General features: G+C 42.1%; 1 protein-coding gene across 1 annotated transcript in view; it reads left to right on the top strand.

The window, feature by feature from the left end:
- CACNG3 (calcium voltage-gated channel auxiliary subunit gamma 3) overlaps window positions 1-10064 on the top strand; it is a 184292-nt gene extending 174228 nt beyond the window's left edge. The window contains exons 3-4 of the mRNA XM_077449334.1: window positions 2281-2421; window positions 8153-10064. Of these exons, the coding sequence (XP_077305460.1) occupies window positions 2281-2421; window positions 8153-8670 (659 nt within the window). The 3' untranslated portion in view covers window positions 8671-10064. The remainder of the gene's footprint in view (window positions 1-2280; window positions 2422-8152) is intronic.
- Window positions 10065-12467: the final 2403 nt, after the last annotated feature.

Genomic DNA, 12467 nt, shown 5'->3' with positions numbered 1-12467 from the left:
CCTTCCATCTCGTAGTTGAATCTGAGCATGCGTGAGTTTTTGCACGTCGGAATTGCATATACACGATCGGGATTTTCCAGTAGAAAGTTTTTCCATCTGGAAAATTGAGAACATGCTATCAAATTTTTGCTGGCGGGAATTCCGCCAGCTAATTTCCGATGGAGCATACACACGGTCGCATTTTCTGATGAAAAGCTCTCATCTGTCTTTTTCTGGCCGAAATTCCGATCCTGTGTACACGGCATAAGAGTTGTCACAAGAGGACGCACTAAGACTAGATTTATAAAGGGGTAAGAGGGGCAATTGACCCCCCTGACAGAAGGGGTCCCCCTCTATACAAAAATTACTTAAAACAATATTACAAAAATATGTATAAAATAATACAGTATAAATAATAATAAAATGATATAAAATGTATCATTAAAAAAAAGTACTTTCTTTTATTAAATGTGTTTTGGGAATTAATATTTTGCCAGCCATCATCTGTAAAACTCTGGACTGGTATATTTCATTTTTCAAAAAATGATTTCGGCAGCTCAAGCAAACCACACATAGCGGACTATGACTGTGTGTGTGACATTGTATCATGCATCTTAAAGTGGAGGGCCACCCTGAAAAACAAAAGTACATTAAAATTTTGCAAAAAATATGAAAAAAAAAGAATTTTTTTTTCTAAACTTACCAGAAATGCCTGTTGCTAGGCATATCGTCCTAATCTGCCTCTTCCTACTCCACGGTGATCTTCGGTCTTCTCTCCTTCGTGCGGTGTCTTCTGGGGAATGGGGCGCTGTGTGTTCTGGGAACTGTTTGTCCCAGAACACAGCGCGCCCCATTCACAGAGCACTGCGCGACTCGCGCATGCGCAGTAGGAAACGGGCAGTGAAGCTGCAAGGCTCTAATGCCTGTTTCCCTTAGTTGGAATGGCGGCGCCGGGACCCAAGAGCCAAGGGACGGGTCAGCCTCGGGCGGCCGACATCGTGGGCGCCCTGGACAAGTAAGTCTGCTTATTAAAAGTCAACAGCTAGTGTTTGCAGCTGCTGACTTAAAAAAAAATTTTTTTTAAGCTGGCCCTCCCCTTTAAAAAAGTGTTACTGTCATTGAGAATGTAAACCAATTTTGTGTATAATGGGCCCCCTGAACCTAAAGTGCCCTGAGCCCCCAAGGTCTAAATCTGGCTCTTATGCTGCGTAAACACAGCTGGAATTTCCGATGGAAACAGTCCGATGGGAGCTTTTCATCAGATTTTCCGACCGTGTGTATGGCCATCAGTCTTTTTCTGTCGACATTTCCGACGGTCTTTAGATTGAGAGTCTGTTCTTAATTTTTCAGACGGAAAACCTTTCTATCGGATTTTTCGATCATGTGATTGCAATTTCGACGCATGCTCCGAAACAATTCAACGCATGCTCGGAAGCATTAAACTTTCCTTTTATAGTGCCGCCGAACGTGTTGTATGTCGCGGTGTTATTGACCTTCGGAATTTGGTGTGACCGTGTGTAGGCAAGACAGTTTGAGTGAAATTCTGTCAGAATTCCGAAGGGAAAACCATCAGAGCTTTTACCGACGAGAATTCCGATCGTGTGTACGCGGCATGAGACGAATGTTTTGGTGATGCATGGCACTCGATCACACAATTGAAATGTGAGCACATTGACTAGCATTACAGTGCACTTTTGTTTGAACACACTACACTATATGTTGTATTTTTTCTTTTTTTTGAGTGTCACCTGTGGGTATAGAAGGAAGAAAATAATATGAAGAATTGTATTGAATTCATGGAGGAAAGGAGAAACAGAGACAGGACACATTTTATTCATCACACTTGTACTTTATTGTGATTCATGAATGAAGAGGCTCTCATTTTATTTGATGAAGACCATTGTGAGAGCATTTTGATGTGATTTTAAGGACAATTGACATTTTCTAAGTGCTGGTTGTTGAATGTATATTGTGCAGGCATTGTCAGCCATCATCACTATCAGGAAGCCAAAGCAATGATGTGCAACTATTGTTGTAGAGACTGCTTTACAAGAAGTGGTTGAAAGAGGCTGGAGAACATCAGCAACACTAAGATTTAAAAATAAAAAATTGAAAATAGTATTTTATGAACACAATGGCAATTGTTCATGTAACCAACTGGAAAATCTCTTCCAGCTAATAATCACATCACATTGATCCTGCCATTAGTGCAATGAGGTGGAAAGAGACAAACACTCGTAAATTAGACTCAAAGCGTCTTTCCTTACTATATTAATAATGCATGTCTTCTTCTCCGTTCAGGTGCTGTACGTGCTTCCAGTATCTTCCCTATCCTTAGTGTGGGTCTTCTCTTTTTTGGAGGACTGTGTGTGGCTGCCAGTGAGTTTTATAAGAATAAGCACAATGTGATCCTAAGTGCAGGAATCTTCTTCGTCTCAGCAGGTAAGCTCCAGAAGTGGCTCATAAAAGTGAGGGACCATTGCATATGTGCAAGTGATAGATGTGCACAAAATGGGATTTTTTTTTTTTTTATGAGATGTGGAAAAATAACTCTTCTTAGGTTCTAGGTCAGTGATGGTGAACCTTGGCACCCCAGATGTTTTGCAACTACATTTACCATGATGCTCAACTACACTGCAGGGTGCATGAGCCTCATGCAAAATGTAGTTCTAAAACATCTGGGGTGCCAAGTTTCGCCATCACTGTTCTAGGTACTACAAGATAAGCAGCAATAGAGCAAAATATATATTAACCGGTTCCCGACCGGCGCACACCGATGTACGTCGGCAGAATGGCACGGGCAGGCATATTGGCATACAGGTACGTCCATTTTTAAATGCCGCCCTGCCTTTGGGTGCGTGGACCGGTCGGGACCCCCGGTCGCGGGTCCCGCGGACTCGATCGCTGCGAGAATACCCGTGATCGTCTCACGGGGCGGCTGAACTGGGAGATGCCGTTGTAAACAGCATCTCCCCGTTCTGCCTAGCAACAAGTGACGCTGATCTCTGCTCCATGTGATTGGAGCAGAGATCAGTGTTCACTAAAACAAAGCCCAGCCCCCCACAGTTAGAAACACACCCCTAGGAACACTTAACCCCTACACTGCCACCCCCTGGTTAACCCCTTAACTGCCAGTGTCATTTACACAGGAATCAGTGCATTTGTGTAGCAGTGATTGCTGTATAAATGACAATGGTCCCAAAAATGTGTCAAAAATGTCCGATGTGTCCGCCATAATGTCGCAGTCACAATAAAAATCGCTGATGGACCGCCATTACTAGTAAAAAAAAAAATTTGTAATAAAAATGCCATAAAACTATCCCCTATTTTGTAAACGCTATAACTTTTGCGCAAACCAATCAATAATCGCTTATTGCAATTTTTTTTTACCAAAATATGTAGAAGAATACGTATCAGCCTAAACTGAGGAAAAAAAATGTTTTTTTATAAATTTTTTGGGGATATTTATTATAGCAAAAAGTAAAAAGTAATGCCTTTTTTTTTTTCAAAATTGTCGCTTTTTTTGTTTATAGTGCAAAAAATAAAAAACACAGGGGTGATCAAATACCACCAAAAGAAAGCTCTATTTGTGGGGAAAAAAGGACGTTAATTTTGTTTGGGAGCCACGTCACACGACCGCGCAATTGTCAGTTAAAGCGACGCAGTGCCAAATCGCAAAAAGTGGTCTGGTCTTTGGCCAGCAAAATGGATCGGGGCTGAGGTGTTTAACATAGATCAGAACCTATAAGAAACCTCATCACTACTTCACAGTATGTGCCACAAAAGTATAGCAATTAGTAGCATGAATTGGAATATAATGTATCCCATCTCAGCTGAGTTCTCAAGCTAGTTAAAAAAATTACATTTGTGTACCATATATTTTAAAAAATGTGTCGAAAACATGGCATTTCATCTCATTTCATGGCTTGCTCTGTTCTCATATATATCAAAATTGTCACTATGTTTTTGTTTATAGCACAAAAAATAAAAACCGCAGGGGTGATCTAATACCATCAAAAGAAAGCTCTATTTCTGGGGAAAAAAAGGACATTGATTTTGTTTGAGAGCCATGTTGCACGACCGCGCAATTCTCAGTTAAAGCAGCGCAGTGCCGAATCGCAAAAAACGCCCTGGTCTTTGGACAGTCAAATGCTCCGGGGCTGAAGTGGTTAACATCCCCTTCTGTTTCCCTATGGCCATTGATCCCAGTTCTACTGCTTGCAGAAATTGCTAGCCCACCTGGCTGCCACCAGCCACACCTAGTGGCAGTCTATCCCCTTGTCTGTCCCTGCACCGTGCTGATCTACTCACTGTCTCTCCTTGCTCTCTCTGCTCCACTCCAGGTAGGGTCCCTCCAACTGCCTCCTCTGGTAGGATCCTTCCAGGCCAACCTCCTGAGCTCCAGCCTGAGGTGAACCCCCCTCTACCCAGTAAGGGGTCCCTCAAGGGCCAGCTACAGCCTCCCTCAGCACTTTTTCTCCATCATTCACCCAACTCCCCTGCTGGCATGGCTCATATCTATTTAAGGGCTTCTTTAGTTCCTTGCCAGGCCCCCAACCTGGGGATTGGCTAAAGGTCCCTAAATATTCAAGGAAACATCTTCTAGCCTTCTCCCACTATTTTCTAGAATGTTCTCCGGCATTCTAGAAACAGGGGGAGGCCCTAGAGAGCTGCCAGGATGAGTCATGTTTTATCCCTGGGCCAGCCAATAATTTACCTACTTTCACTTCTAGTAGCACACACTAGAGGGTGCTACAGATTCATCTTAGGTCAGGTCAGATCACTTTGAATAGTACAGCACCTTGAAAAAGTATTCATACCTCTTGAAATTTTACACATTTTGTCATTTTACAACCAAAAAGGTAAATGTATTTTATTGGGATTTTATGTGATAGACCAACACAAAGTTGAACATAAATGTGAAGTGGAAGGAAAATGATAAATGGTTTTCAAAATGTTTTACGAATAAATGTCAGAAAAGTATGGCGTGCATTTGTACTCAACTCCCAAAACGATTTGCACCCCTGTGACCCATTGGAGCGAATGAGGTCAGGCTGGACTTCTCCTTTAAAGTTGAACTTTAGTCAGAAAATGTAGATCCTGCTAGGTCATTCCAGCCTGGCCCCTTTTGCAGGTATAGTTATGTAAAACATTAAAAATAAGTGTTTATACTGTTTAAAATCCAGTAAAACGCTGCCTCTCCCTGCTCTGCGCGTGTTCAGTTGCTCTCCATTTTTAGGCATTTTTGCCTACATTTTTTGGCACTGTGCTGAATTTGTAGAGGCCGATCTTCTGACAGCCTGAATCTGCTTTTTTCAACCAGGGTGCCCAGGCAGGGCTTTCTTTAATATTTATTGGACCCTGGGCAAAACTTTTCTTGGCCCCCCCCCACGCACTTTTGCTCTCCACCTGCTCTGAGACATAAAATAAATAGCAGCTAGACTCAAAATAAGTTTACTGAATCAAATCAGGCAGCTATTGCGATTGGATGACAGAGGTTACAGTGTATCATTAACACACACTGACTGGTTGCTAGAGGTTACAGCACACATTATGGCTCACTGATCAGTTGCTAAAGGTTAGAGCACATGATCTGCTTGTTGATTGGTTGCTAGAGATTACTGTGGATATGACCTCAGGGGTGCATGATATACATATCAATGCCGCTGGCTGCCCCTATTTACATATGAATGCCGGTAATTTACATGTAAACACAGGGTCTGAAGGTGAGTCTTCTTTACACAACAATAAGGCAGAGCTGGGCAGCATTAGTAGCAGCACTTCACACTGAGATATCGAGAAACAGCACAGGACTAAAACCTCAAGGGACGAGGGAATTTAAACCAGGATAGTTGGCAAGTATGAGTCAGCTGCTTTGGGCCCCACAACAATGACAGGGCCCAGGGCAGCTGCCCCTTTTGCCCTGCCTTAAAAACGGCCCTGTGCCCAGTCACCCTGGGGTGCCTTCAGTTTTTATTTAGGGGTGCCTTGGCAAAATGCCTAAAAATTGATCAAAAATTGTATACAAGCCAGCAGGGGGACCAAGTTTGGCTTTTAGCCACAGGTTTTCATTATGACTTTCTAGATGGTAACAACCAATGATGTCCTCAGTTGATAAGAAGGATGTCTGTTGTCTCCACAGCATCCTTGTTTGACCCTCCTCTGCCCCTTTCCCTCGGCACTGGGGTCACATTAGCTGAGAAGAGAGGGAGAAGAGAAACACAGGAATACTAGACAGTACCAGTGTGCAAAAGTGTATTTGCTTTGGAAGAATAAATCACCTCTAACGTTGGGTGTCCTAGGTGTGGATGTTGCTGCATTCTGTTAAAGTATTAGAATAGTTTATATTTTAGAATGGGGTGCCTCGAGACTGTCCATAATTTTAAAGGGTGCCTTGAGATTGTCGAGAAACACTGGTCTAAAGATTAAAGCGGAACTAAACCTATTAATTTAACAGTTTTAAAAAACAGTTACATTCCTGGAATGCCGGAATTGCTAACTGTCACGTTTGCTTGTGTTCTCAACCAAACTGTCAAACCATCCAATGTCTGGTGTTATAACTGATCATATGTGCAGCACCATGGCAGTTGTAGATCAAACAAATGGCAGCTTCTTTGGCTGAAAAGGATTTAGGTTTAGTTCTGCTTTAACTGCTTCTCAGGGCTCTGGGCTTCAACAAAATACTGGAGGTTAAGTTACAGCACACTCATTTTGGTTCCAAAACTATTAATGTGGAATGTATGTAACTTGCTAAAGAACATTATTTTTTATCAATTGTTATGAGTAAAGTTCCACTTTAAAGTGGTTCTAAAGGCAGATTTTCATGTCACGGGCCCCAGATGTGCCGCGGGGCTCGCGCCCTACAGTTACAATGCTGGCGCCGCAGAGAGGAGGGAGAGATGAGCAGGGCTTTGTTCCCCCGCATTGCTGGATCCTGGGACAGGCAGGTGTCTGATTATTAAAAGTCAGCAGCGGCAGTATTTGTAGCTGCTGACTTTTTTTTTTTTCCAGTGGCACTCCACTTTGAGATAAAAAAGCCTTCTGTGTGCAGCAGCTCCCTAATACTTACCTGAGCTCCATCTCGATCCAGTGGTGTTGCATGAGAGCCTCGGCTATCCAGGCTCTCCTTGAGGCTCTCCCTCCTTATTGGCTGAAATAGTAGTAGGTGTCATTGGCTCCCACTGCTATTAATCAACTTCAGTGAGCCAATGAGGAGAGAGAGAGGGTGGGGCTGAGCCACGGCTCCATGTCTGAATGAACACCCAGAGCAGCGGCTTGGCTTGGGTGCCCCCATATCAAGCTGCTTGCTCTGGAGGCACTCAGCAAAAGGAAGGGGTCAGGGGCGCCGTCAAGGGACCTGAAAAAAGAAGGATCTGGGCTGCTCTGTCCAAAACCACTGCACAGAGCAGGTAAGTATAACATGTTTGTTGAAATAAAATAAAAAGAGTGTCGCTAAATCAAACATTAAAATAATCAATGACATACAATATAAAAAAATGTATAAACACATCTGGTGTAATAATAGTGAATATAAAAAATTCCAGTGCAAAAATGAAATAGTGAACACAAATAAAGTTCTTATTGGTGAAATAAAGTGCTTCCAGAAGAAATCCCAGTGTCAGCGATCACAATCCAGTGCTAGATCTAAAGACACAAATACACCACCACCATGTTCAATGGCCACTCACCTCCATTCCAAAGGACAATAAGCATCAAACTGCTGGAGCAATCTCCATATAGCGTAATCCGTCTCAGATCATTGCACATGAATTAAGGAAAAAAAACTTCTTATGGTGTAGTATTAAGATAGTGACGTCGCCTCGGCTCCTCCCAACATGTTGCCACTATCACGTGACTTTCTCAAGGGTTGTCTGAATAGACACACAGACCAGCAGCTCGGCTTGGGTACCCCCATATCAAGCTGCTTGCTGTGAGGGCACTCCGCAAGAGGGGGGGCCAGGTTCGCAAGTGAGGGACCCGAGAAGAGGAGGATCTGGGTGGTTTTGCACAGAGCAGGTAAGTATAACATGTTTGTTATTTTTAAACAAAAAAAGCAAGGCTTTAATATCACTTTAAGGCTTTAGAACCACTTTATGCAGGGGATGTGTATAGATCATTTTTAGAGAAGAAGAATATAATTTAGTGTCACTTTAATATATTTTCTCTGTTTCAGGGCTAAGCAACATAATTGGAATAATTGTCTACATTTCAGCCAACGCTGGTGACCCCGGTCAAAGCGACTCTAAGAAAAGCAACTATTCCTATGGCTGGTCCTTTTATTTTGGAGCACTTTCCTTTATTATTGCAGAGATGGTTGGCGTTCTAGCAGTACATATGTTCATTGAAAAGCATCGGCAAATAAGAGCCAAATCCCACTCCGACCTCTTCAAGAAATCTGCCTTCACCCGAATACCCAGCTACCGATATCGCTTCCGCCGGCGCTCCAGCTCTCGCTCCACCGAGCCCCGTTCTAGGGACCCTTCCCCCGTTGGCAAAAGTTTCAATCCCATTCCCACCAGTGACATCTCCCTCTATACATTAACAGCCCGGGATCCCACCAAGATGACTGTTGGTTCTTTACTAAACTCTGAAAGAGAGCACAACTTTCTCCAAGTTCACAACTCAATTCCTAAAGACTACAAAGAGTCTCTACATAACAATCCTTCCAACAGGCGCACAACACCAGTCTGAGGTTTGTGACCAAAGGAATTATGGGGCCTGCAGCACAGTTAAACATGGAGTGTATCTCAGAAAAACACAGAGGTGCTCTAACACACAACCTATCAATAGAACCACAAACCATGGAGAGGCAAGATGTACAAAAACACACAAATCACATCACTTCCTGTTTGGAACAATGCCACAATCGGCACGCGATTCTGGCTTGATGACTTGTAATGAAACATTCCAAAAGCAACCTTTAGAAAGATGGAGATTGTATATGTTATTTAAGTGATTGTGTTTTTAGGATGAAATAGAAAGCCTTTTGTAGGTACGTCTTGAAGGTGCACTGTTGAAGTACTAGGAGGCATATAATCGTAAAGGGCGGTTAGGCTGTATACTCTTTAGAATTGTTAAGTGCAGTTTAGCACAGGCCTCGTAACTTTGACAACCATTCCAACCAAGCAGTAAATGCAAAACAAATCTGGCTATTTTATTGTGAAGTTCTGAAAAAAATCATATTGGATTAACACAAAATAACAAATTACAATACTGTATAAACCAAATATATATATTTTTTTTCCGAAAGGTGGTTATGGGACTATAATTAAGCTAATGATTATACTGCTAAATATAGCCCTTAATATTCTAGATCATGACTTTATTGAGAATTGGGTAAAGATTAAGAATCTTGTAAAAGTGGAAGTGTATGCAAAGATTATGTTGATTTGGAGGATTAATTAACACAGTCAAGATTCGCTTATGGTAAGTCTCACGACTTGTGCTATTAACATTCATATTTCTTTTATTTTTAAAAACAACAACTGTAGGACGAAACTTGTGTGCTCGGAATATTAATACCAGGTGCTTTCCCCCACGCAAGTTTGGAGAGGAATTTAAAGTGCTGTTTTGACAGGTGTGGAGGAGGTGACAAGTACACTGTATCCATGAAGACTGTCTCAGCCAATCAGAGAACTCAGAACATACGGCTCTGTGTCACCTTTTTCCCGAAGGTGGGCAGAAAGAAGCATTTTGATTGGATAGCACAATCATTCTTTTTAATAACTGCAAAACCAAGACTGCCAGAAGAGGGAGGAAGTCTGTTCTTCAGTCGTCAGTTATTAGTTAAAAAAAAACAAAAAAACAATATAGTTAGTGCATTTTAAATAATTAGATAAGAATTTATTGACATTGAGCTACTTGTGTACGGATGAGCAATGGTTAATCCAAGACTGTTCAGTTGCAAAATAAGCTTCCATTTAAATTCAAGGGGTGCGATTCAGATTTTAAGAGAAGATTTAAAAGGATGAAGCAGATCCCTAATGGAATATTGGACTGAACTCTGAACTGGAAGAAAAGCATTCAAAACAACAAGCTAATATTTTTTTGGTTATATAACTAATTATATTAAATAATAGCAACTATGTCTGTCTCATTCCTTAAAATGCTGTGATGTGTAAAGTCTGGAAAAAAAGGGGAGTCATAGATGCCTGCTGTTCCTGATTTACGGGGACAGTTTCAAACTTTGGAGATCTGTCCCTGAAGCTTTTTCCCTGGAAATTTCCCAGTCCTTCATTATCAACCTCCGAATAAAATTCCTGTTTTTTGAAAAGTTAAAGAAGAATTCCAGATATTGATATTTTTACTTAGTTACATTAGTCTAGCTTGGACTAATGTAATCAAGCATATACCATGCCTGTGGGATCCCTCTAGAAGCTGGAAATCTGTGTAGTAGGCACAATTACTGCAGTGATCTCCACTTGCTTCTGGGTACCGTACTGAGCGGTTGCCCTGTTGCTTACTGAACAAAGAAGGTTGCCCACTTGGCATGGGTGCCCTTCTGAGAATGCTTTGCATTTTCTGAATGATTAAAGAGCATTCCCTGATTGAATGAGGTGAAGAGTGTGAAGCCACAGCCCCACCACTCCACTGCATCCAATTATAAAATGCTTTGCATTGAGAAAATGCAAAGTGATCTCTAGATGATTCCTCTGCCAAGCATGGGACCTACTGGGTTCACAATGAACAGGACACTTGGCACTGTACCCAAAAGCTAGTGGAGATCACTGGAATAGCAGTGTCTACTATGGTGATTTGAAATGTCTAGAGCAGGGGTTTCAAACTCAATTTCATCTTGGGCTACATCAGCTGTATGCTCTAAAAAGACCAGATTATCTGGGTTGCGCTACATATAGAGTGTAGGGTTTAGAGTTTGGCTATGTACAGAGTGCAGAGTTCAGGATTACGCTATATATACAATGCAGAGTTCAGGGGTGCACTTCGTACAGAGTGCAGAGTTTAAAGTTAAGCTACATACAGAGTGCAGAGTTCAGGATTCTGCTACATACAGAGTGCAGAGTTCAGAGGTGTGCTACATACAGAATGCAGGGTTCAGGAGTGCACTACATACAGAATGCAGGGTTCAGGAGTGCACTACATACAGAATGCAGGGTTCAGGAGTGCACTACATACAGAATGCAGGGTTCAGGAGTGCACTACATACAGAATGCAGGGTTCAGGAGTGCACTACATACAGAATGCAGGGTTCAGGGGTGCACTACATACAGAGTGCAAAGTTCAGGATTACGCTACATACAGAGTGCAGAGTTCAGGGGTCTGCTATATACAGAATGCAGGGTTCATGGGTTCACTACATACAGAATGCAGGGTTCATGGGTTCACTACATACAGAATCATACCTCCCTTTTTGAAATGGGAATGAGGGACACCTATCGGCAAAAGTATGCAGGCATAGGACACACCCCTTACCATGCCCCCTTAAAGGAGAATTGTACAAAAAAACAGGATTGGTTAAACCCACAAGTGATTTTTTTTACCACTACTATTCCTTTATTTTGGCTTTTGGAATGTACAAATGCAGCAATTTAGAAATCAGATGAAAGGTTTAGAGCTGGAAAACACTTTTTGATAGATAAAAAGTGCATTTTATATACATCTATATAGATCAGACCAAAAGGAGGGACAAATGAGGAGGAATGAGGGACAGAGGGACAGTGCTCAAAATCAGGGACAGTTGGGAGCTATGTAGAATGCATGGTTCAGGATTACGCTATGTACAGAGTGCAGGGTTCAGGGTTGCGCTATGTACAGGGTGCAGGGTTTAGGGGGCCACTGTGTACAGGGTGCAGTGTTCAGGGGTGCACTATGCACAGTGTGCAACACCAACCCTCCCCTCAAAACCATCACCTGGCCTGGCTCTTGTAACGGCTCTAGTACTGCCCTGTGTAAGCGGCTCTCTCTAGTATCCATGTATGTGGCTTTTTACATACCTCGCTGTGTAGGCGGCTTCTGGAGAGAAGGCTTCTGTGTTTACAAGTGACAGTGGGGAGCAGAGGGTGAGAGCCAGAGGTGTCAGAATGGAGTTTTGTCATAGGTGTTTGCATTAGGCTGTGCACCCCAAAATACATGAGTGCGCGCATGTGTGTATATATATATATATATATATATATATATATATACAGTATATAGCAGTAGGGCAGTGTCAGTAGAGCAGTGGATGATGTCAGTAGGGCAGAGGTTGGTGTCAGTAGTTTATTTTTATAATTTTTTTATTATTACTTTTTTACAATTTTATTTTTTTCAAATTTTTTTACAATATTTTTTTTTTCATTTTTTGGGAGCCCCATTTGGGGGCTTTGGTTAAATATCAGGGGTCTAAACAGACCCCTAATGTCTCACTTATTGCTGGAGATTTACGCTCTCTAGCTCTACCCCGGTGACCATCAACACTGGTGATAAAAGAAAGGATAATCTGAAGTTGTAAGTTGTTACTTAAACAGGAATAGACTGAAAATTTTACAATGGGG

The sequence above is a fragment of the Lithobates pipiens genome, unplaced genomic scaffold, assembly GCF_037356315.1.
Source record: "Lithobates pipiens isolate NorthernLeopardFrog02 unplaced genomic scaffold, aLitPip1_a1.2 Scaffold_22, whole genome shotgun sequence".
In the NCBI taxonomy this organism is placed as follows: Eukaryota; Metazoa; Chordata; class Amphibia; order Anura; family Ranidae; genus Lithobates; species Lithobates pipiens.
The sequence above is the reverse complement of the archived record's forward strand: the minus strand, read 5'-3'. Positions and strand labels throughout refer to the sequence as shown.